The 25,495-nt window shown below is 52.2% G+C and overlaps 1 protein-coding gene across 1 annotated transcript; it reads left to right on the forward strand.

The window, feature by feature from the left end:
- The first annotated feature begins 1,801 nt into the window (after window positions 1-1,801).
- Window positions 1,802-18,801, forward strand: DCTN3 (dynactin subunit 3). The gene is made up of 7 exons (XM_069745860.1): window positions 1,802-1,922; window positions 11,083-11,167; window positions 11,922-12,008; window positions 12,156-12,239; window positions 12,885-12,943; window positions 14,272-14,331; window positions 17,812-18,801. Exons 1-7 carry the CDS (start codon window positions 1,839-1,841, stop codon window positions 17,899-17,901), a joined length of 549 nt encoding a protein of 182 aa, XP_069601961.1. The 5' UTR covers window positions 1,802-1,838; the 3' UTR covers window positions 17,902-18,801.
- Window positions 18,802-25,495: the final 6,694 nt, after the last annotated feature.

Here is a 25,495-nt window from a genome sequence, read left to right on the forward strand (position 1 = left end):
GCTGAGGTGTATGATGAGGTTCTGCAGCAGCTGAGGTAGGTGTATGGTGAGGTTCTGCAGCAGCTGAGGTGTATGGTGAGGTTCTGCAGCAGCTGAGGTAGGTGTATGGTGAGGTTCTGCAGCAGCTGAGGTGTATGGTGAGGTTCTGCAGCAGCTGAGGTGTATGATGAGGTTCTGCAGCAGCTGAGGTAGGTGTATGGTGAGGTTCTGCAGCAGCTGAGGTGTATGGTGAGGTTCTGCAGCAGCTGAGGTGTATGGTGAGGTTCTGCAGCAGCTGAGGTGTATGATGAGGTTCTGCAGCAGCTGAGGTAGGTGTATGGTGAGGTTCTGCAGCAGCTGAGGTGTATGGTGAGGTTCTGCAGCAGCTGAGGTAGGTGTATGGTGAGGTTCTGCAGCAGCTGAGGTGTATGGTGAGGTTCTGCAGCAGCTGAGGTGTATGATGAGGTTCTGCAGCAGCTGAGGTAGGTGTATGGTAAGGTTCTGCAGCAGCTGAGGTGTATGGTGAGGTTCTGCAGCAGCTGAGGTAGGTGTATGGTGAGGTTCTGCAGCAGCTGAGGTGTATGGTGAGGTTCTGCAGCAGCTGAGGTAGGTGTATGGTGAGGTTCTGCAGCAGCTGAGGTAGGTGTATGGTGAGGTTCTGCAGCAGCTGAGGTGTATGGTGAGGTTCTGCAGCAGCTGAGGTGTATGGTGAGGTTCTGCAGCAGCTGAGGTGTATGGTGAGGTTCTGCAGCAGCTGAGGTAGGTGTATGGTGAGGTTATGCAGCAGCTGAGGTGTATGGTGAGGTTCTGCAGCAGCTGAGGTGTATGATGAGGTTCTGCAGCAGCTGAGGTAGGTGTATGGTGAGGCTCTGCAGCAGCTGAGGTGTATGGTGAGGTTCTGCAGCAGCTGAGGTGTATGGTGAGGTTCTGCAGCAGCTGAGGTGTATGATGAGGTTCTGCAGCAGCTGAGGTAGGTGTATGGTGAGGTTCTGCAGCAGCTGAGGTGTATGGTGAGGTTCTGCAGCAGCTGAGGTGTATGGTGAGGTTCTGCAGCAGCTGAGGTAGGTGTATGGTGAGGTTCTGCAGCAGCTGAGGTGTATGGTGAGGTTCTGCAGCAGCTGAGGTAGGTGTATGGTGAGGTTCTGCAGCAGCTGAGGTGTATGATGAGGTTCTGCAGCAGCTGAGGTAGGTGTATGGTGAGGTTCTGCAGCAGCTGAGGTAGGTGTATGGTGAGGTTATGCAGCAGCTGAGGTGTATGGTGAGGTTCTGCAGCAGCTGAGGTGTATGGTGAGGTTCTGCAGCAGCTGAGGTAGGTGTATGGTGAGGTTATGCAGCAGCTGAGGTGTATGGTGAGGTTCTGCAGCAGCTGAGGTGTATGGTGAGGTTCTGCAGCAGCTGAGGTAGGTGTATGGTGAGGCTCTGCAGCAGCTGAGGTGTATGGTGAGGTTATGCAGCAGCTGAGGTGTATGGTGAGGTTCTGCAGCAGCTGAGGTGTATGGTGAGGTTCTGCAGCAGCTGAGGTAGGTGTATGGTGAGGTTCTGCAGCAGCTGAGGTAGGTGTATGGTGAGGTTATGCAGCAGCTGAGGTGTATGGTGAGGTTCTGCAGCAGCTGAGGTGTATGGTGAGGTTCTGCAGCAGCTGAGGTAGGTGTATGGTGAGGTTCTGCAGCAGCTCCTGTGTTCTCTCCCTGCTGCTGTCAGTGTTGGGAGCCGCAGTACCAGACACATCCCTCGGTCTTTGCTGCGGCTCAGTCACTACCTAATACCCGGTACCTCTGTTGTCGCACGAGCGGTGACGTCACCCCGGGGTCGGCGGTGACGTACTTCCTGTTTATGCCGGAAGTAGTAGAGTGACAGAGATGGCGGAGCTCCGAGAGCTGCAGAACCGGGTGCAGGAGCTGGAGCTGCGGCTGTACGGGGAGAGCGGAGCGCACACGAGGAAGGTGTGTACCGGCCCTGCATGCTGACACTTGTGGTGTCCTCGTCCTGCGCTGAGGCGCATGGGAGTAGATAGTAGGGGCGTGTCCTTCCTGACGGAGCCGGCTGTGCAGTGTGACTGATGTGTGAGGAGAGCGGCAGAGGCGGCTGTAATAGTGCAGGAACACTGGCCTCATCCATGGCCTGTACTGTATATATAGTGTGTATATAGTGTGTGTGTATATATAGTGTGTGTGTATATAGTGTGTGTATATAGTGTGTGTGTATATATAGTGTGTGTGTATATATATATAGTGTGTATATAGTGTGTGTGTATATAGTGTGTGTGTATATAGTGTGTGTATATATATAGTGTGTGTGTATATATAGTGTGTGTGTATATAGTGTGTGTATATAGTGTGTGTATATAGTGTGTGTGTGTATATATATAGTGTGTATATATAGTGTGTGTATAGTGTGTGTATATATATAGTGTGTGTATAGTGTGTGTATATATATAGTGTGTGTATAGTGTGTGTATATATATAGTGTGTGTGTGTATATATATAGTGTGTATATATAGTGTGTGTATAGTGTGTGTATATATATAGTGTGTGTATATATATAGTGTGTGTGTGTATATATAGTGTGTATATATAGTGTGTGTATAGTGTGTGTATATATATAGTGTGTGTATATATAGTGTGTGTGTGTATATAGTGTGTGTATATATAGTGTGTGTGTATAGTGTGTGTGTATATAGTGTGTGTATATATATAGTGTGTGTGTATATATAGTGTGTGTGTATATAGTGTGTGTATATAGTGTGTGTATATAGTGTGTGTGTGTATATATATAGTGTGTATATATAGTGTGTGTATAGTGTGTGTATATATATAGTGTGTGTATAGTGTGTGTATATATATAGTGTGTGTATAGTGTGTGTATATATATAGTGTGTGTGTGTATATATATAGTGTGTATATATAGTGTGTGTATAGTGTGTGTATATATATAGTGTGTGTATATATATAGTGTGTGTGTGTATATATAGTGTGTATATATAGTGTGTGTATAGTGTGTGTATATATATAGTGTGTGTATATATAGTGTGTGTGTGTATATAGTGTGTGTATATATAGTGTGTGTGTGTATATATAGTGTGTGTATATATAGTGTGTGTATATAGTCTGTATATATAGTGTGTGTATATATAGTGTGTGTGTGTATATATAGTGTGTGTGTATATAGTGTGTGTATATATACTGTGTGTGTATATATATATAGTGTGTGTATATATAGTGTGTGTATATATAGTGTGTGTGTGTGTGTATATAGTGTGTGTATATATAGTGTGTGTATATATAGTGTGTGTATATATAGTGTGTGTATATAGTCTGTATATATAGTGTGTGTATATATAGTGTGTGTGTGTATATATAGTGTGTGTGTATATAGTGTGTGTATATATACTGTGTGTGTATATATATATAGTGTGTGTATATATAGTGTGTGTATATATAGTGTGTGTGTGTGTGTATATAGTGTGTGTATATATAGTGTGTGTATATATAGTGTGTGTATATATAGTGTGTGTATATATAGTGTGTGTATATATAGTGTGTGTGTATATATAGTGTGTGTATATATAGTGTGTGTATATATAGTGTGTATATATAGTGTGTGTGTGTATATAGTGTGTGTATATATAGTGTGTGTGTGTATATATAGTGTGTGTGTGTATATAGTGTGTGTGTGTATATAGTGTGTGTGTGTATATAGTGTGTGTATATATAGTGTGTGTATATATAGTGTGTGTATATATAGTGTGTGTGTATATATAGTGTGTGTATATATAGTGTGTGTGTATATATAGTGTGTGTATATATAGTGTGTGTATATATAGTGTGTGTATATATAGTGTGTGTGTATATATAGTGTGTGTATATATAGTGTGTGTGTGTATATATAGTGTGTGTATATATAGTGTGTGTATATATAGTGTGTGTATATATAGTGTGTGTGTATATATAGTGTGTGTATATATAGTGTGTGTGTGTATATATAGTGTGTGTATATATAGTGTGTGTGTATATATAGTGTGTGTATATATAGTGTGTGTGTGTATATATAGTGTGTGTATATATAGTGTGTATATATAGTGTGTGTGTGTATATAGTGTGTGTATATAGTGTGTGTGTATATAGTGTGTGTGTGTATATATAGTGTGTGTATGTATATAGTGTGTGTATATAGTGTGTGTGTGTGTATATAGTGTGTGTGTGTGTATATAGTGTGTGTGTATATAGTGTGTGTGTATATTGTGTGTGTGTGTATATAGTGTGTGTATATAGTGTGTGTGTATATAGTGTGTGTGTGTATAGTGTGTGTGTATATAGTGTGTGTATATAGTGTGTGTATATAGTGTGTGTGTATATAGTGTGTGTATATAGTGTGTGTGTATATAGTGTGTGTGTGTATAGTGTGTGTGTATATAGTGTGTGTGTATATAGTGTGTGTGTGTGTGTATATAGTGTGTGTGTGTGTATATAGTGTGTGTGTGTATAGTGTGTGTGTATATAGTGTGTGTGTATATAGTGTGTATATATAGTGTGTGTGTATATAGTGTGTGTGTATATAGTGTGTAGAGGAGGAGGACTCGGCACATTGCTCTCATATCTCTCAGTCAGGACTGAGCATGCGCGGAGGCAGTGGCCGTGCTGTACGGGAGCAGGATGCAGACATGATGTAGACTCTGCCTGCTGTGCCCTATATATATATATATATATATACCTTAGCTGCTAATGCTAATACAATGTATACAATGTATGGTGAGCCTGTATATAACATGGGGGCACCTGGGGCTGCACGGGGGGCTCTGCTTTCACACTAGCGCTTTGGTGCGGTGCGTTGTGATGTGTAGCAATCCTGATCCAGATTACATCCGGATTACATGGACCTGCATTTGCATCAGGATTTCTCATGTGCTCCCAAAACGCAGGTTTTTGTGAATTTTGGGTGTTAAAAAACATCTGTAGACATCCTGGTCCGTGGCAGCGCGTCCGAACAACATATGATTGTCAATGTAGCCGCCCCAGAACCAGGCTGCCTGCGTCCATTGTGGATTTCATACAGTGCAGGCTCTGAGCCCCATTTTGTTTTCCTTCACCTTCACCAGTGCTTGCAGTTTGCCTTCATTTTTACAAATTCTAATCCTATACAGCGCAGATCACAGCACTTACTAATTCAGAAAGGAGAGGTAGAAAACCGCCACATATTAGAGAGTAAAGGTACCGTCACACTTAGCGACGCTACAGCGATACCGACAACGATCCGGATCGCTGCAGCATCGCTGTTTGGTCGCTGGAGAGCTGTCACACAGACCGCTCTCCAGCGACCAACGATGCCGGTAACCAGGGTAAACATCGGGTAACTAAGCGCAAGGCCGCGCTTAGTAACCCGATGTTTACCCTGGTTACCATCCTAAAAGTAAAAAAAACAAACACTACATACTTACCTACAACCGTCTGTCCTCCAGCGCTGTGCTCTGCACTCCTCCTGTACTGTCTGTGAGCACAGCGGCCGGAAAGCAGAGCAGTGACGTCACCGCTCTGCTTTCCGGCTGACCGACGCTCACAGCCAGTGCAGGAGGAGTGCAGAGCACAGCGCTGGAGGACAGACGGCTGTAGGTAAGTATGTAGTGTTTGTTTTTTTACTTTTAGGATGGTAACCAGGGTAAACATCGGGTTACTAAGCGCGGCCCTGCGCTTAGTTACCCGATGTTTACCCTGGTTACCAGTGAAGACATCGCTGAATCGGTGTCACACACGCCGATTCAGCGATGTCTGCGGGGAGTCCAGCGACGAAATAAAGTTCTGGACTTTCTTCCCCGACCAGCGACAGCACAGCAGGGGCCTGATCGCTGCTGCCTGTCACACTGGACGATATCGCTAGCGAGGACGCTGCAACGTCACGGATCGCTAGCGATATCGTCTAGTGTGACGGTACCTCAACACAGGTTAAAACTACAACCGAGCAGCAGGGGGCGCTGTCCACAAGAGCAAACAATCAGAGGAAACAGCAATGCTGAAACCAGTCTGCACTGCTTCACTAGATCCGTATACAGGGGTATAATGAGGCCTCACTGTACAGGCAAAGACCGGGAGCCAGGACTGTGGAAAACATATTTCTATTTAAAAAAAGAGACGGTTCGTGAGCCGGACTGCCCATCACTCATTGCTGACACTTCTGGTGTCCACGTCCTGCGCTGAGGCTCATGGGAGTAGATAGTACGGGTGTGTCACAAGCACCTGATCAGACGCAAGAGCTGGTGCGTTGCATGACATCAGCATACGCGCCCCGCCCGACAATCACCAAGGGTCGCCACCACCCGCGCCCACCGGTCACCAAGGGTCGCCACCACCCCGCACCCGAGGGTCATCACCAAGGGTCGCCACCACCAATGCCAACCGGTCACTAGGGTCGCCACCAGCCAAGCCCACCCGTCATCAAGGGTCGCCACCATCCACACCCAACCGGTCACCAAGGGTCGCCACCACCCATGCCCACCTGTCACCACCGGTCACCAAGGGTCGCCACCACCCACGCCCACCTGTCACCAAGAGTTGCCACCACCCTCCCCCACCAGTCATCAAGGGTCGCCACCAATCGCGCCCCAGGGTCGCCACCACCCTCGCCCACTGGTCATTGATTGTCATCGCCACCATCCACGTACACCGAGCGCCGTCACCATGCTCACCGGTTACCAAGGGTCATAAACATCCAGTCACCAAGCGTTGTTGTCACGTGCGCCCATTGGTCACTGGATGTAGTCTTCGCCCGCCTGTGCCTGTTTGATGTCATCAGCCACCTACTACAATAGGATGTTGCCATCTTCCTGACTCTGTGTGGCTTCACCGGCCGCGCCTGCCTTCCATCGTGAGTTGTCGCCATCCGAGCGAGCTGTCCATGGCAGGACATCACCTTCGCCCGCTGCATGACGTCGCCTTTCACGGACCGCCAAGGGACATCGCCTTCCGCCTGCCATTGCTGCATGTTGGGCCGCCACATAACATCGCCAGCCATTGCCGCCTGCGATTGTAGAACTTTGGCAGCCGCTGTTCATTTAACGTCATCACAAGCCAGTCACCATGTGATCTTTTCGCCTGTGCTGCCTGTCCACGATTTGAAATCAGCGCTTAGCGTTTTCCCAGTGACTTCACCGCCGGCGTCCAGCGTTTTCCCCTTGACTACACCATTGGCGCTCAGCGTTTTCCCTGTGACTACACCGCCGGCGCTCAGCGTTTTCCCCGTGACTACACCATCGGCGCTCCTTGTTCACCGCATGACGTCACCACCCTCTCATCTTCCCGCCTCCATCTGACCTAATCACCCACCACCGGTCGATGTATGAGGTCACCTCAGCCGTCACATACAATTGGACGGAGATCTCAAATTCATCCTCAGCTTATAGGTGGTTACAAGAAACATCTAAATGCTGGTGTCCATCCTCCATGTATCACAGTACATAAACTGCAAAACGAGTGAACAGTGGTGTGTCGGTGAGCTCAGTCTCCGGTCTGTGACTCTTATCTCTCTTCTTCTGATCGTCGTGTATAATATTCAAAGTAAAGCTCGACTGATCGTTCAGAAGGGAGTTAAGTGCCCAGTAGCCGCAGTCAGACGCGTTGGTCCTTTCTTTTGGACCCCCCTGCCCACCTCTGGTCCCCATTTCTGTCCATATTTTTCATTTCTTCATGTTTATCCCGCGTTGCCCCCTCTTTCCCAGATCTCAGCCTTTACCCTGTGCCTCCACCACCTTTTTGCCCTGTGTCTCCCCCTTTACCCCAGATCTCCCCCTTCCTGTGCCCCGCCTCGCCTTCCTGTGCCCGGCCTCACCTTCCTGTTCCCGGCCTCGCCTTCCTGTTCCCGGCCTCGCCTTCCTGTGCCCGGCCTCGCCTTCCTGTGCCCCGCCTCGCCTTCCTGTGCCCGGCCTCGCCTTCCTGTGCCCGGCCTCGCCTTCCTGTTCCCGGCCTCGCCTTCCTGTTCCCGGCCTCGCCTTCCTGTTCCCGGCCTCGCCTTCCTGTTCCCGGCCTCGCCTTCCTGTTCCCGGCCTCGCCTTCCTGTTCCCGGCCTCGCCTTCCTGTTCCCGGCCTCGCCTTCCTGTTCCCGGCCTCGCCTTCCTGTTCCCGGCCTCGCCTTCCTGTTCCCGGCCTCGCCTTCCTGTTCCCGGCCTCGCCTTCCTGTGCCCGGCCTCGCCTTCCTGTGCCCGGCCTCGCCTTCCTGTGCCCGGCCTCGCCTTCCTGTGCCCGGCCTCGCCTTCCTGTGCCCGGCCTCGCCTTCCTGTGCCCGGCCTCGCCTTCCTGTGCCCGGCCTCGCCTTCCTGTGCCCGGCCTCGCCTTCCTGTGCCCGGCCTCGCCTTCCTGTGCCCGGCCTCGCCTTCCTGTGCCCGGCCTCGCCTTCCTGTGCCCGGCCTCGCCTTCCTGTGCCCGGCCTCGCCTTCCTGTGCCCGGCCTCGCCTTCCTGTGCCCGGCCTCGCCTTCCTGTGCCCGGCCTCGCCTTCCTGTGCCCGGCCTCGCCTTCCTGTGCCCGGCCTCGCCTTCCTGTGCCCGGCCTCGCCTTCCTGTGCCCCGCCTCGCCTTCCTGTGCCCCTCCTCTCCTTCCTGTGCCCGGCCTCTCCTTCCTGTGCCCGTCCTCGCCTTCCTGTGCCCCTCCTCTCCTTCCTGTGCCCCTCCTCTCCTTCCTGTGCCCCTCCTCTCCTTCCTGTGCCCGGCCTCGCCTTCCTGTGCCCGGCCTCGCCTTCCTGTGCCCGGCCTCTCCTTCCTGTGCCCCTCCTCGCCTTCCTGTGCCCCGCCTCGCCTTCCTGTGCCCCTCCTCTCCTTCCTGTGCCCGGCCTCGCCTTCCTGTGCCCCTCCTCTCCTTCCTGTGCCCGGCCTCGCCTTCCTGTGCCCGGCCTCTCCTTCCTGTGCCCCTCCTCGCCTTCCTGTGCCCGGCCTCGCCTTCCTGTGCCCCTCCTCTCCTTCCTGTGCCCGGCCTCGCCTTCCTGTGCCCCGCCTCGCCTTCCTGTGCCCGTCCTCGCCTTCCTGTGCCCGGCCTCTCCTTCCTGTGCCCGGCCTCTCCTTCCTGTGCCCCTCCTCTCCTTCCTGTGCCCGGCCTCGCCTTCCTGTGCCCGGCCTCTCCTTCCTGTGCCCCTCCTCTCCTTCCTGTGCCCGGCCTCTCCTTCCTGTGCCCGGCCTCTCCTTCCTGTGCCCGGCCTCTCCTTCCTGTGCCCGGCCTCTCCTTCCTGTGCCCGGCCTCGCCTTCCTGTGCCCGGCCTCGCCTTCCTGTGCCCGGCCTCGCCTTCCTGTGCCCGGCCTCGCCTTCCTGTGCCCGGCCTCGCCTTCCTGTGCCCGGCCTCTCCTTCCTGTGCCCGGCCTCTCCTTTCTGTGCCCGTCCTCGCCTTCCTGTGCCCCGCCTCTCCTTCCTGTGCCCGGCCTCTCCTTCCTGTGCCCCTCCTCTCCTTCCTGTGCCCGGCCTCGCCTTCCTGTGCCCGGCCTCTCCTTCCTGTGCCCCTCCTCTCCTTCCTGTGCCCGGCCTCTCCTTCCTGTGCCCGGCCTCGCCTTCCTGTGCCCGGCCTCGCCTTCCTGTGCCCGGCCTCGCCTTCCTGTGCCCGGCCTCTCCTTCCTGTGCCCGGCCTCTCCTTCCTGTGCCCCTCCTCTCCTTCCTGTGCCCGGCCTCGCCTTCCTGTGCCCGGCCTCTCCTTCCTGTGCCCCTCCTCTCCTTCCTGTGCCCGGCCTCTCCTTCCTGTGCCCGGCCTCTCCTTCCTGTGCCCGGCCTCTCCTTCCTGTGCCCCTCCTCTCCTTCCTGTGCGCGGCCTCGCCTTCCTGTGCCCGGCCTCTCCTTCCTGTGCCCCTCCTCTCCTTCCTGTGCCCGGCCTCTCCTTCCTGTGCCCGGCCTCTCCTTCCTGTGCCCGGCCTCTCCTTCCTGTGCCCGGCGTCGCCTTCCTGTGCCCGGCCTCGCCTTCCTGTGCCCGGCCTCGCCTTCCTGTGCCCGGCCTCGCCTTCCTGTGCCCGGCCTCGCCTTCCTGTGCCCGGCCTCGCCTTCCTGTGCCCGGCCTCTCCTTCCTGTGCCCGTCCTCGCCTTCCTGTGCCCGGCCTCGCCTTCCTGTGCCCGGCCTCGCCTTCCTGTGCCCGGCCTCTCCTTCCTGTGCCCGGCCTCTCCTTCCTGTGCCCCTCCTCTCCTTCCTGTGCCCGGCCTCGCCTTCCTGTGCCCGGCCTCTCCTTCCTGTGCCCCTCCTCTCCTTCCTGTGCCCGGCCTCTCCTTCCTGTGCCCGGCCTCTCCTTCCTGTGCCCCTCCTCTCCTTCCTGTGCCCGGCCTCTCCTTCCTGTGCCCCTCCTCTCCTTCCTGTGCCCGGCCTCTCCTTCCTGTGCCCGGCCTCTCCTTCCTGTGCCCGGCCTCGCCTTCCTGTGCCCGGCCTCGCCTTCCTGTGCCCGGCCTCTCCTTCCTGTGCCCGGCCTCTCCTTCCTGTGCCCGGCCTCGCCTTCCTGTGCCCGGCCTCGCCTTCCTGTGCCCGGCCTCGCCTTCCTGTGCCCGGCCTCGCCTTCCTGTGCCCGGCCTCGCCTTCCTGTGCCCGGCCTCGCCTTCCTGTGCCCGGCCTCTCCTTCCTGTGCCCGTCCTCGCCTTCCTGTGCCCCGCCTCTCCATCCTGTGCCCCGCCTCTCCTTCCTGTGCCCCGCCTCTCCTTCCTGTGCCCCTCCTCTCCTTCCTGTGCCCGGCCTCGCCTTCCTGTGCCCGGCCTCTCCTTCCTGTGCCCCTCCTCTCCTTCCTGTGCCCGGCCTCTCCTTCCTGTGCCCGGCCTCGCCTTCCTGTGCCCGTCCTCGCCTTCCTGTGCCCGTCCTCGCCTTCCTGTGCCCGGCCTCGCCTTCCTGTGCCCGGCCTCGCCTTCCTGTGCCCGGCCTCGCCTTCCTGTGCCCGGCCTCGCCTTCCTGTGCCCCGCCTCGCCTTCCTGTGCCCCGCCTCGCCTTCCTGTGCCCCGCCTCGCCTTCCTGTGCCCGTCCTCGCCTTCCTGTGCCCCGCCTCGCCTTCCTGTGCCCGGCCTCGCCTTCCTGTGCCCCGCCTCGCCTTCCTGTGCCCGTCATCGCCTTCCTGTGCCCCGCCTCGCCTTCCTGTGCCCGGCCTCGCCTTAACTCTCATCTCTTCTACATTGCAGGTCACAGATGGGTTAATAAAAGTCCAGGTTGGTTTGGGGAACATCGCCAGCAAGAGGGAGCGAGTGAAGACCCTGTACAAGAAGAGTGAGTGGCCGATGTAGACATGTGCAGCCCACCGGCAGCAGGGGGGACACTACACTACATATTACAGATCCTGCCCCCGATCATGGGGGTCTGCAGTAAACTGCACTGTAGAGCCGCAGAGGGTCCGTTCCTCTCGGCCACAATATGGACAGTGAAATCCGGCCATATTACACTTTCCCTGGGTGTAGGGGTTGGGGGCTCCTGCTGTAGCGCTGCTCTTCTCCTTCGGCGAGGCTCTACTGCCCCCCTCAGGGTGAGACGTGTATTACAAGCACCTGTTCCTATAAATGTGGTACAGCGGAAGGTTCTGCAGCCGCCCCGTATTCAGGACTTCATTCCTCAATGTTTTCTGCTGTGCTGACTCCGCATAGGAGACGTCATACAGACCCTGAGCTGTGAGAAGCTTCTGCCTGACATCTGCGCAGTGTGTACAGGGCTCTAGTGCCCAGAATAGTGGAGAAGCTCCTGTGACCTCATTGCCCATATATGGACATGTCACAGGGGCTTCCCCAGGTGGACAGGGAATAGGGCATCCCCTTGGTGTGCTTTCTCCCCAGGCTCGCAGCGGCTGGAGGGGGTGATGATGAGGACGTCTCCCTCCTCCAGTACTACTCGCACACATGCAGCCCCCTTCCAGCCGAGGTAGACATCGGGAATCCTGACAGCAAGCAGAGATCTTGTAAACTGCGAGTAACAGAAAGCTTTGTGGTTCTTTGTCAGTTTTCCATGTCACTGAGCAGAGTTTGCCTTTCAGTCGATGATCTGATGAAGTATCTGGACCCGCAGTACATCGACAGGATCGCCGTCCCCGACGCCATGAAGCTGGAGTTCATTCTGGCAGGTGATTGCTGATGCTCTCCCTGATGGTTTCCATCTACAGCCGTGTGTGGCGTCAATGACTTTCCTGATGACGGCTGCCCACCCGGAGCACGAGGTTGGGGGGACTGCGGTAAGGATGGCGATTACGGACTTTGTCTTTCTCCCGCAGAGGAGCCGTACATCCTATCTCAGGCCGCACTGCTGGAGCAGCTCCACTCCCTGCAGCCGCTCCTGGACAGCGAGCACATCAAAGGTGAGGGTCCGCCGGGGGGCCAAATGTGGCCCCTGCAACCAGGACACGAGAGCCAAGCATCTACTGAAAGTCCTCTCTGGGTAAATGACGCTTATGGGACGAAATGGTGAAAAATATCCAGTTGTGTTTTAGTTTTGTTTTTCCGGCTTCTCGTCGTGTGGTCGGTGCCGTTACGGCGGCTTTGTTTTCTCACCATTTTTCTACGACCCATAACTTTATTTTTTGATTGACAGCTCTGTGGGGGAGGAGGCGGCTTTTTGATCGGCGGGCTGCAGCTTTATTAACGCTTCTCTATGGTCCGTACAATAGTTTCATGGCTACTTACTGTATATTTGGAAGGAGGACATACACCGAGGAAAAGAAAACTATTCTTTAATTTGGATTTTTTTTCTTTTTGCCATTTAATACACAAATTAAATAATTTAATTGATTGGATTTTTTCCGGACATGTTTGTTGCTTATTACTTCAATATTATCCTGTCTCATACACCGCCTGCGCTCACAGGACCAATATTTATATCATATGGTTACAAGTGTGAACAATGTGGATGGAAAGTCCTCTAACCTCCTTTACATAACACCGGAGACCCCCGGGAACATCCGCCCCCGGTGAATACTCTGTGACCCGTCTCTCTGTTTTCACAGCGGTGCCAGCGCAGGCCTCCAAACTGCAGACTCTGTCCCAGGTCCACATAAAACAGCAGGTTGGTGTCCGGCGAGGTCTTCTGGGTGGTGAAGCTTCAGGTCTTATCCTCCAGTCACATCCCAAGCTGCAGGCACAGTTCTCTTTGCTATGGTGCATTGCATCTTGGGAGGTGACACTTAACAGTGGTCACTCACTTACACCCCTCATCTTCGGACTCCTGTGAGCTGTGTGTGTCCTGGTGTCCATTACAGTGCGTGGGTTACGGCTGTAGAGCTGGCGCTCCGGTGTCCCCGGCAGTGCGAGGGTTACGGCTGCAGGCGTTCTGGTGTCCCCGGCAGTGCGAGGGTTACGGCGGCAGGCGCTCCAGTGTCCCCGGCAGTGCGAGGGTTACGGCTGCAGGCGCTCTGGTATCCCCGGCAGTGCGAGGGTTACGGCTGCAGGCGCTCCAGTGTCCCTGGCAGTGTGAGGGTTACGGCTGCAGGCGCTCCGGTGTCCCCGGCAGTGCGAGGGTTACGGCTGCAGGCGCTCCGGTGTCCCCGGCAGTGCGAGGGTTACAGCTGCAGGCGCTCCGGTGTCCCCAGCAGTGCGAGGGTTACGGCTGCAGGCGCTCCGGTGTCCCCAGCAGTGCAGGGGTTACGTCTGCAGGCGCTCCGGTGTCCCCGGCAGTGCGAGGGTTACATCTGCAGGCGCTCCGGTGTCCCCGGCAGTGCGAGGGTTACAGCTGCAGGCGCTCCGGTGTCCCCAGCAGTGCAGGGGTTACGTCTGCAGGCGCTCCGGTGTCCCCGGCAGTGCGAGGGTTACATCTGCAGGCGCTCCGGTGTCCCCGGCAGTGCGAGGGTTACAGCTGCAGGCGCTCCGGTGTCCCCGGCAGTGCGAGGGTTACAGCTGCAGGCGCTCCGGTGTCCCCAGCAGTGCAGGGGTTACGTCTGCAGGCGCTCCGGTGTCCCCGGCAGTGCGAGGGTTACATCTGCAGGCGCTCCGGTGTCCCCGGCAGTGCAGGGGTTACGGCTGCAGGCGCTCCGGTGTCCCCGGCAGTGCGAGGGTTACGGCTGCGGCGCTCTCCACCTCCGCTGTCTGCGGCTGCCTCCATCATTGATCTCTTTGCTGCGGTGCTGACGGCAGATTCTCGCATATAATCCGGTTTATGGGAGAATTTTATGGCTTTTTTTGTTTTCCGCTGACTTAAAAGCTGTTTAGAAAGTGAAGCACTTAGAGGACGAGGCGGTAATGTGCGGAGCGCGGCTGGAGGATAACGCCTGACAGATACAGCACGTCCGAGCACAATCACCCCCATCATCCTGAAACAAAGAATTTCACCATCTAAACTTTATCCAGTGGAGCGGTGCACTTGTGTCTTGCACTGACTGCAGTGTCTCCTCTCCACAGGACCAGAGCGAGGAGGTGACAGCCGAGAGCAAGAGGCTCCTGGAGGACTACAACAAGATGGTATCCTTCACCTACAGATAATGTAGCAGATGTCACCTGCAGTCCCATGTAACACCACAGATAACACAGTGATCACTCTGAGTACAGATAATGTAGTAATGTTACCTGCAGTCCTATGTAACACCACAGATTATTATTATTATTATTTATTATTATAGCGCCATTTATTCCATGGCGCTTTACATGTGAGGAGGGGTATACATAATAAAAACAAGTACAATAATCTTAAACAATACAAGTCACGACTGGTACCGGAGGAGTGAGGACCCTGCCCGCGAGGGCTCACAATCTACAAGGGATGGGTGAGAATACAGTAGGTGAGGATAGAGCTGGCCGCGCAGCGGTTTGGTCAGTCGGTGATTACTGCAGGTTGTAGTCTTGTCGGAAGAGGTGGGTCTTCAGGTTCTTTTTGAAGGTTTCGATGGTAGGCGAGAGTCTGATATGTTGTGGTAGAGGGTTCCAGAGTAGGGGTGATACGCGAGAGAAATCTTGTATGCGATTGTGGGAAGAGGAGATAAGAGGGGAGTAGAGAAGGAGATCTCGTGAGGATCGGAGGTTGCGTGTAGGTAAGTACCGGGAGACGAGGTCACAGATGTATGGAGGAGACAGGTTGTGGATGGCTTTGTACGTCATGGTTAGGGTTTTGTAGTGGAGTCTCTGGGTGATGGGGAGCCAGTGAAGGGATTGACAGGGGGGAGAGGCCGGGGAATAGCGGGGGGACAGGTGGATTAGTCGGGCAGCAGCGTTTAGAATAGATTGGAGGGGTGCGAGAGTGTTAGAGGGGAGGCCATAGAGCAGGAGGTTGCAGTAGTCAAGGCGAGAGATGATGAGGGCATGGACTAGGGTTTTTGCAGATTCTTGGTTGAGGAATGTACGGATTCGTGAAATATTTTTGAGTTGAAGGTGGCAGGAGGTGGAAAGGGCTTGGATATGTGATTTGAAGGAGAGATCGGTGTCAAGGATTACCCCGAGGCAGCGAGCTTGTGGGACTGGGGAGAGTGGGCAGCCATTTACTGTAATGGATAGGTTCGTTGGGGGGGGGGGGGTCGCGTGAGATGGGGAAAGATGATGAATTCTGTTTTGTCCATGTTAAGTTTTAGAAATCTAGCGGAGAAGGATGAAATAGTGGACAGACATTAAGGGATTCTGGTTAGTAGGGAGGTGATATCTGGTCCAGAGATGTAGATCTGTGTGTCATCAGCATAGAGATGATACTGAAAACCGTGAGATTCTATGAGCTGTCCCAGGCCAAAGGTGTAAATGGAGAAGAACAGGGGCCCAAGGACTGAACCTTGCGGGACTCCGACAGATAGGGGGCGAGGTGAGGAGGTGGTGTGTGAGTGGGAGACGCTGAATGTCCGGTGTGTTAGGTATGATGAGATCCAGGATAGGGCCAAGTCTGTGATGCCAAGGGATGAGCGGGTCTGTAATAATAGGGAATGGTCCACTGTGTCAAAGGCAGCCGACAGGTCCAGGAGGAGGAGGATAGAGTAGTGTCGCCTGCTCTTGGCGGTTAATAGGTCATTGGTGACCTTAGGGCAGTTTCAGTGGAGTGGTGTGACCCGAAGCCAGATTGTAAGCAATCGAAGAGGGAGCAAGAAGAGAGATAGGAGGACAGTTCAAGGTCAACGTGTTGTTCCAGTAGCTTGGAGGCATAGGGGAGAAGTGATATAGGGCGATAGCTAGATACAGAGGATGGGTCAAGAGAAGGCTTTTTGAGGATAGGTGTGATGGAGGCATGTTTAAAGCTTGAGGGGAAAACACCAGTTGTTAGTGATAGGTTGAAGAGATGGGTTAGGGTTGGGATGAAGACTGTGGTGAGGTTTGGGATGAGGTGGGATGGGAGCGGGTCAAGTGCACAGGTGGTGAGATGTGATCTTGAGAGTATAGTGGAGAGTTGATCTTCTGTAATGGTGGAGAAGTTGGTTTTGGAGGTGGAGGGCTGGGAAGTCGGGAGGAAGGGCTCTGGGGGTTGTTGACCAAAACTGTCTCTGATGATATAAATCTTCTGCTTGAAAAATGAGGCAAAGTCTTCAGCTGAGATGAGTGGGGAGGGATGAGGTGCTGGGGGACGGAGGAGAGAATTGAAAGTGTTGAATAACTGTTTAGGGTTGTGAGACAGGAAGGATATGAGAGACGAGAAGTAGGTTTGATTTACTGTGGCGAGTGTGGTCTTGAAAGTAGTGAGGGACTGTTTGAATGCGATGAAGTGCTCGTTGGAGTGGGATCTTTTCCATCTGCGCTCAGCAGCCCTGGAAGCTCGCCTCAGTTCTTTGGTCAGGCTGGTGTGCCAGGGCTGTCTGTTGACTTTGTGAGCTTTGGTATGTGTAAGTGGGGCAGCAGATTCCAAAGCTGCAGCTATTGTAGTGTTATATAGAGCGGCAACATCATCCGCATTGTGTAAGGAACTTATGTCTGTGAGAGGGAGGAGGGATTCAGAGAATGAGTGTAGGTCAAGATGTTTAAGATTTCTGCGAGGGTGTGAAAGTTTGTGGGGTGGGGATTGTAGACATGGAGTGGAGAGAGATGAGAATGTGAGAAGGTTGTGGTCAGAGAGAGGAAGAGGTGAGTTAGAGAGGTTAGATAGAGAGCAGAGGCGGGTGAAGATGAGGTCCAGTGTGTGACCGTCTTTGTGAGTGGCTGCAGAGGACCATTGAGTGAGGCCGAAGGAGGAAGTGAGAGATAGAAGTTTAGTGGCAGCTGAGAGGGAAGTGTCAATGGGGATGTTGAAGTCGCCCATGATGATAGTGGGGATGTCCGCAGAAAGGAAATGAAGTAGCCAGGTGGTGAAGTGGTCAATGAAGGTGGTGGCTGGCCCTGGGGGGCGGTAAATGACAGCCAGTTGGAGGTTGGAAGGGGAGTAGATGCGCACAGAGTGCACCTCAAAGGAAGGGAGGGTAACAGAGGGTGGCAGTGGGATTGGGGTCAAGGAGCAGTTATCCGACAGGAGAAAACCAACTCCTCCGCCATGTTTGCTGCTGGGGCAGGATGTGTGAGAAAGGTGGAAGCCACCGTAAGAGAGTGCAGCAGGGGAGGCTGTGTCAGAAGGGGTGAGCCAGGTTTTGGTGATGGCGAGGAAGGAAAGTTTGGTAGTAACAAAGAGATCATGGATGTAGGAGAACTTGTTGCAGACAGAGCGAGCGTTCCACAGAGCTCTTGTTAGTGGGACTGGGGAGGCGGGGGCTGGGCGAATGGGTATAAGGTTAGAGAGGTTACGGAAGTTTGTGATAGAGCGTGTATGGGAGGTAGAACTGACTGTGGGGATGTGGTGAGGAGGACCAGGATTTGGAGAGATATCACCAGCAGATAACACAGTGATATCTCTCTGAGTACAGATAATGTAGTAGATGTCACCTGCAGTCCTATGTAACACCACAGATAATGTAGTAGATGTCCCCTGCAGTCCTATGTAACATCACATATATCACCTGCAGTCCTATGTAACACCCGTGATTTATGCCCCTTAACCCTTTGTGTCAGACCCTCCTCCTCTCTAAGCAGTTTGTGATGTGGGACGAGGTTCTTTCTCAGATTGAAGCCGCCCAGCAGGTGAAGCCGCGATCCGAGTGACGCTTGTATGGAGCCGCCATGGTGTCTGCCTCTTGTGTTCCTCTGCGGCTTCTGTCATCCTGTTCTCCGTGTTGGCGCCGCTGATCTCCGCCGCTGGTCTTCATGGTTCCTCTGCTCTTTGTCCTCTCCTGTGACGCTCTGGTTTCGGCCCTGTAGCTCCTGATCTATGAGCGCTGCTCTGGAGCGACAGTGACCTCTGTAGACGTCACGTTCTGGGATCTGCGCGTCTGTAATCCGTGGCGTTGAGTCCAGCGGATGGATATGTGTCTGTGATGCAGCAGAGCTCAGCCGGCGGCCGCCCAGGTCACATCTCCATCGTTTTACTTCTCTCCCACTGATCCTCAGTTAAATCTCATCTTTTTACTCCAGTCACATCCAGAGCAGCAGTCACAGTTCTGCTTTCACATCCCACCCTTCTCTCCAGTTACATTCTGCGGCGCTGAAGCTGCTTCTATAGAAGCCGTGGTCTTCGCCATAACTTTTGCAATACAATACAGTAGAGACACCGCAGCGGTGGTCCATAGGAGGATGTGGAATCCTGCACGGAACTGAAAATCATCAGATGTGTGAATGCAGCTCTGGAAGTGATTGGAGTAAGACATATGTGATCAGAACAAGAAGGGAAAGGATTAATCTGCTCTCTGATGTCTTGCCGCAGCTTCAGCTGTGTTTGGAGTCAGGATTCTTTTTCCCACTTCTCTCTCATCCTATAGAGGCATTAACTATTTATGTGCTGGGAACTGCATCCATCACTGTTTCCCCTCCCCCCGCACTTTACTCTTCCCCCGATGCCGCCATCTGCTGCGGTTTCTTCCCATGGAGCCACGGTCACTACGTTATTTATGGAAGCATTTACTTCATCCTGTAAAAGTCCAATAAAAATCTGACATCCGGACTCTGTACACCCGATGATTGCACGTTCTGTGTGCGCGCCATTCATTGCAGAGAAGGTTAATATAGGAGGATGCTGGGTAATGTACAGCAGGGGAGGGGTTAATAGGAGGATGCTGGGTAATGTACAGCAGGGGAGGGAATAATAGGACGATGCTGGGTAATGTACAGCAGGGGAGGGGTTAATAGGAGGATGCTGGGTAATGTACAGCAGGGGAGGGGTTAATAAGAGTATGCTGGTAATGTGCCGCAGGGGAGGGGTTAATAGGAGGATGCTGGGTAATGTACAGCAGGGGAGGGGTTAATAGGAGGATGCTGGGTAATGTACAGCAGGGGAGGGGTTAATAGGAGGATGCTGGGTAATGTACAGCAGGGGAGGGAATAATAGGACGATGCTGGGTAATGTACAGCAGGGGAGGGGTTAATAGGAGGATGCTGGGTAATGTACAGCAGGGGAGGGGTTAATAAGAGTATGCTGGTAATGTGCCGCAGGGGAGGGGTTAATAGGAGGATGCTGGGTAATGTACAGCAGGGGAGGGGTTAATAGGAGGATGCTGGGTAATGTACAGCAGGGGAGGGGTTAATAGGAGGATGCTGGGTAATGTACAGCAGGGGAGGGGTTAATAGGAGGATGCTGGGTAATGTACAGCAGGGGAGGGGTTAATAGGAGGATGCTGGGTAATGTACAGCAGGGGAGGGGTTAATATGAGGATGCTGGGTAATGCACAGCAGGGGAGGGGTTAATAGGAGGATGCTGGGTAATGTACAGCAGGGGAGGGGTTAATAGGAGGATGCTGGGTAATGCACAGCAGGGAAGGGGTTAATAAGAGTATGCTGGTAATGTGCCGCAGGGGAGGGGTTAATAGGAGGATGCTGGGTAATGTACAGCAGGGGAGGGGTTAATAGGAGGATGCTGGGTAATGTACAGCAGGGGAGGGGTTAATAGGAGGATGCTGGGTAATGTACAGCAGGGGAGGGGTTAATAGGAGGATGCTGGGTAATGTACAGCAGGGGAAGGGTTAAGAGGAGGATGCTGGGTAATGTACAGCAGAGGAGGGGTTAATAGGAGGATGCTGGGTAACGTACAGCAGGGGAGGGGTTAATAAGAGTATGCTGGTAATGTGCCGCAGGGGAGGGGTTAAGAGGAGGATGCTGGGTAATGTACAGCAGAGGAGGGGTTAAGAGGATGCTGGGTAATGTACAGCAGGGGAGGGGTTAAGAGGAGGATGCTGGTAATGTACAGCAGAGGAGGGGTTAATAGGATTCTGGGTAATGTACAGCAGGGGAAGGGTTAATAGGAGGATGCTGGTAATGCACAAGTGAGGGGTTAATCGGAGGATGCTGGGTAATGTACAGCAGGGGAGGGGTTAATAAGAGGATGCTGGGTAATGTGCAGCAGGGGAGGAGTTAATAAGAGGATGCTGGGTAATGCACAGCAGGGGAGGGGTTAAGAGGAAGATGCTGGGTAATGTACAGCAGAGGAGGGGTTAATAGGATTCTGGGTAATGTGCAGCAGGGGAGGGGTTAATAGGATTCTGGGTAATGCACATCAGGGGAGGGGTTAATAGGAGGATGCTGGGTAATGTGCAGCAGGGGAGGGGTTAATAGGATTCTGGGTAATGCACATCAGGGGAGGGGTTAATAGGAGGATGCTGGGTAATGTGCAGCAGGGGAGGGGTTAATAGGATTCTGGGTAATGCACATCAGGGGAGGGGTTAATAGGATGCTGGGTAATGTACAGCAGGGGAGGGGTTAATAGGAGGATGCTGGGTAATGTACAGCAGGGGAAGGGTTAAGAGGAGGATGCTGGGTAATGTACAGCAGAGGAGGGGTTAATAGGATGCTGGGTAATGTACAGCAGGGGAGGGGTTAAGAGGAGGATGCTGGTAATGTACAGCAGAGGAGGGGTTAATAGGATGCTAGGTAATGTACAGCAGGGGAAGGGTTAATAGGAGGATGCTGGGTAATGTGCAGCAGGGGAGGGGTTAATAGGATTCTGGGTAATGCACATCAGGGGAGGGGTTAATAGGAGGATGCTGGGTAATGTGCAGCAGGGGAGGGGTTAATAGGAGGATGCTGGTAATGCACAGCAGGGGAGGGGTTAATAGGATTCTGGGTAATGCACATCAGGGGAAGGGTTAATAGGAGGATGCTGGGTAATGTGCAGCAGGGGAGGGGTTAATAGGATTCTGGGTAATGTGCAGCATAGGAGGGGTTAATAGGAGGATGCTGGTAATGCAGGGAAGGGGTTAATAGGAGGATGCTGGGTAATGTACAGCAGGGGAGGGGTTAAAAGGAGGATGCTGGGTAATGCACATCAGGGGAGGGGTTAATAGGAGGATGCTGGGTAATGTACAGCAGGGGAGGGGTTAATAGGAGGATGCTGGTAATGTACAGCAGGGGAGGGGTTAATAGGAGGATGCTGGGTAATGTACAGCAGGGGAGGGGTTAATAGGAGGATGCTGGTAATGTACAGCAGGGGAGGGGTTAATAGGAGGATGCTGGGTAATGCACATCAGGGGAGGGGTTAAAAGGAGGATGCTGGGTAATGTGCAGCAGGGGAGGGGTTAATAGGAGGATGCTGGGTAATGTACAGCAGGGGAGGGGTTAAAAGGAGGATGCTGGGTAATGCACATCAGGGGAGGGGTTAATAGGAGGATGCTGGGTAATGTGCAGCAAGGGAGCGGTTAATAGGAGGATGCTGGGTAATGTACAGCAGGGGAGGGGTTAATACGGGGGACAGTGGTGCGGTCTTGTACACCGCTCTGGTATATTGTTCACATTATCGAAGTGGAGAAAATATATTATGAACTGTAGATCTTGGAGTTCCCATAGTGTCCAGCAGATGGCAGCAGTGTGCAGCGTATGTTACGATGTACGGGTCACGTTGGAATAATAATAATAATCTTTATTTTTATATAGCGCTAACATATTCCACAGCGCTTTACAGTTTGCACACATTATCATCTCTGTCCCCGTTGGGGCTCACAATCTACATTCCCTATCAGTATGCCTTTGGAATGTGGGAGGAAACCGGAGAACCCGGAGGAAACCCACTCAAACACGGAGAGAACATACAAACTCCTTGCAGATGTTGTCCTTGGTGGGGTTTGAACCCAGGGCTCCAGCGCTGCAAGGCTGCAGTGCTAACCACTGCGCCACTCGTCTCCGGAGGCCTGTGACCCCGCCCATCAGATGCCGTCACAGCAATATGGCGGCGCAGTGAGGCTCCGCTGTGTCGGGATGGTTGCATCTAGTTTGGAGTTGATTTTTTGAGGCCTCATTTTATCAGCTCCGCTCTAGACGGCTCACTGCTGCGGTGACTACTGTAGATCGGAGGGGATGTTTTGATGATCTCTGCAGCTTCTCCATTCTAGACAGTTCAGTCTCTACAGTGACGTCCTTCAAAAAATCAGCTCCAATGTTCAGAATGGATCTGATTCCAGGATCCGCATAGACTGCAGTGTAGTGGAATTGGAATGTATGCACACATTGTATATGTATATATATCAGCTTTAGAATTGTAATAATTTAGTATTTTTATTTTTTAGATACTTGCTTAAAGTGTTATATTTGTTATGTATTTCCAAAGGGCAACATTTTTTTTTTCATGCTAAATCAAACTTGCATTTTATTATCACTTTTTATAATATAATTACACATAGCGCTGATTGTTAATTTTTGCCTGAATTTTACTTTTAGGCTATGTGCACACGATGCAGAATTGGCATGCGTATTCCCGCTAAACACAAGCGTTTTTCAAGCGATCTGTAGCATCGCTTGGAAAACTGATTGACAGGTGGGTCACACTTGTCGTAGTGTTTAACAAGTGTGACCAACTTTTTACTATTGATGCTGCCTATGCAGGTTGTGGATGGCTTTGTATGTCGTAGTAAGGGTTTTGAGCTAGAGCCTCTGGACAATAGGAGGACAGTGAAGGGCTTGGCAGAGAGGAGAGGCCGGGGAATAGCGGGGGACAGGTGGATTAGTCGGGCAGCAGAGTGTAGGATGGATTGGAGGGGTGCAAGAGTGTTAGAGGGGAGTCCTGAGAGTAGAAGGTTGCAGTAACCAGGAAATAGTTTTGAGATTGAGGAGGCAAGAGCTTGGATATGAGGCTTGAAAGAGAGGGCAGAGTCGAGGATCACCCCAAGGCACCAGGCATGTGGGACAGGGAAAAGTGAGCAGCCATTGACATTGATGGATAGGTCTGGTGGAGGGGTAGAGTTAGATGGGGGAAAGATGATGAATTCTGTTTTGTCCATGTACAGATTTAGAAAGGAAGCAGAAAAGAAGGCCGAGATAGCAGACAGACTGTGGGATTTTGGTCAGTAAGGAGGTGATATCTGGTCCAAATAGGTAGATCTGCGAGTCATCGGCGTAGAGATGATACTGCAAAGCGTGGGATTCTATGAGCTGTCCCAGGCCGAAGGTGTAGATGGAGAAGAGCAGGGGCCCTAGGACTGAGCATTGGGGAACACTGACAGACGGGGCGAGGTGAGGAGGTGGTGTGGGAGAGGGAGACACTGAATGTTCGGTCTGTCAGATATGATGAGATCCACGATAGGGCCAAGTCTGATGCCAAGAGATGAGAGGATCTGTAACAGGAGGGAGTGGTCCACAGTGTCGAAGGCAGAAGACAGGTCCAGGAGAAGGAGGACAGTAGTGTCGCTTGCTCTTGGCAGTTAGTAGGTCTTTGGTGACTTTAGTTAGGTCAGATTCATTTGAGTGATGCGGTCGGAAGCCAGCTTGTAACCGGACAAAGAGGGAGCAGGAGGAGAGGAAGGAGGACAGTTCAAGATGGACATGCTGTGCCAGTAGTTTTGAGGCATAGGGGAGAAGAGAGATTCGGTGATAGGTTGACACAGAGGATGGGTCGAGGGAGGGCTTTTTGAGGATAGGTGTGATCGAGGCATGCTTGAAGGATGAGGGGAAGACACCAGTTGTGAGTGAGAGGTTGAAGAGGTGTTAGGGTATGTGTCCACGTGCAGTAAACGCTGCGTGTTTGACGCAGCGTCAAACACGCAGTGTCCAGATGTTACAGCATAGTGGAGGGGATTTAATGAAATCCCGTCTCCTCTATGCGTGGTAACACGCACGCGGCGGCCCTGCGCCTCCGGACATGCGGCGCGTCTTTTCAGATCGCAGCATGTCCGTATATCTTGCGGCGACGCTGCGCCGCCGCAAGATATAACACAGGGCCTTATGTGTGGGGTGCGATGATCCCGGATGTGTGCTATGAACACATCTGGCATCATCATGTCCCAGAAGGGGGCGGAGCTTGTTTGCCGCTCCGACTAAACCGCCGGCCATCCTGATCGTGGACACATACCCTTAGGCCGGCTTCATACTTGCGAGTTTTACGGACGTAAGAGCGCAGAAACTACATCCGTAAAACTCGCAAAAAATACGGCACAATTATTCTCTATGCCCCTGCTCCTATCTGCCGTATTTTACTGATCAGTATTATACGACTTTCTACGGCCGTACAAAATCGCAGCATGCTGCGTTTGTCACCGTACTGCGCAAGAAATACGCCAATGAAAGTCTATGGAAGCGTGAAAAATACGGATTACACACGGACAAGCAGTGTGACTTGCGAGAAATATGCAGCGCTGTTAGAGAGAAAAGCCGGCAATTCAGTGCGGTGTACAGTAAAATCACACTGACAGCTTCCAGTCCAATAGGTAGAATAAATGTGTACACATAGAATAGGGGTATATATATATATGTCAGTGAGACACATATATGTATATATATTAATATTTATTCCAGCGCTATACAGCTTGAAAGCCGGTAATTCAATTACCGGCTTTTTCTTTCTCCTTCCTAAACCCGACATGATATGAGACCTGGTTTACATACAGTAAACCATGTCTTCTCTCCATTTTTTTTGCAGATTCCACACTACTAATGTCAGTAGTGTGTATCTGCAAAATTTGGCCGTTCTATCTACTAAATTAAAGGGTTAAATTGTGGAAAAAATTGGCGTGGGCTCCCGCACAATTTTCTCCGCCAGAGTAGTAAAGCCAGTGACTGAGGGCAGATATTAATAGCCTGGAGAGGGTCCATGGTTATTGGCCCCCTCCTGGCTAAAAACACCTGCCCCCAGCCACCCCAGAAAAGGCACATCTGGAAGATGCGCCTATTCTGGCACTTGGCCACTCTCTTCCCATTCCCGTGTAGCGGTGGGATATGGGATAATGAAGGGTTAATGCCACCTTGCTATTGTAAGGTGACATTAAGCCTAATTAATAATGGAGAGGCGTCAATTATGACACCTATCCATTATTAATCCAATTGAATGAAAGGGTTAAAAAAAACACACACATTATTAAAAATTATTTTAATGAAATAAAAACAAAGGTTGTTGTAATATTTTATTTAACGCCCAATCCAATCACTGAAGACCCTCGTTCTGTAAAAGAAAAAACATAATAAACCAACAATATACTTACCTTCCGCAGATCTGTAAAGTCCAACGATGTAAATCCTTCTGAAGGGGTTAAAACATTTTGCAGCAAGGAGTTCCGCTAATGCAGGCTGCTCCTTGCTGCAAAACCCCGGGGAATGAAGCTAAATATAGGTCAATGATCTATATTTAGCTTCATTTGCGGTGAGGCGCCCTCTTGTCATGATCCCAATGGCAGGGGATCACAAAAGGACAAGCACAAAAAACAAAACAAGCTCTAGGGTGATGGAAACT

This window comes from Ranitomeya imitator, chromosome 1, assembly GCF_032444005.1.
Source record: "Ranitomeya imitator isolate aRanImi1 chromosome 1, aRanImi1.pri, whole genome shotgun sequence".
NCBI classification, from domain to species: domain Eukaryota; kingdom Metazoa; phylum Chordata; class Amphibia; order Anura; family Dendrobatidae; genus Ranitomeya; species Ranitomeya imitator.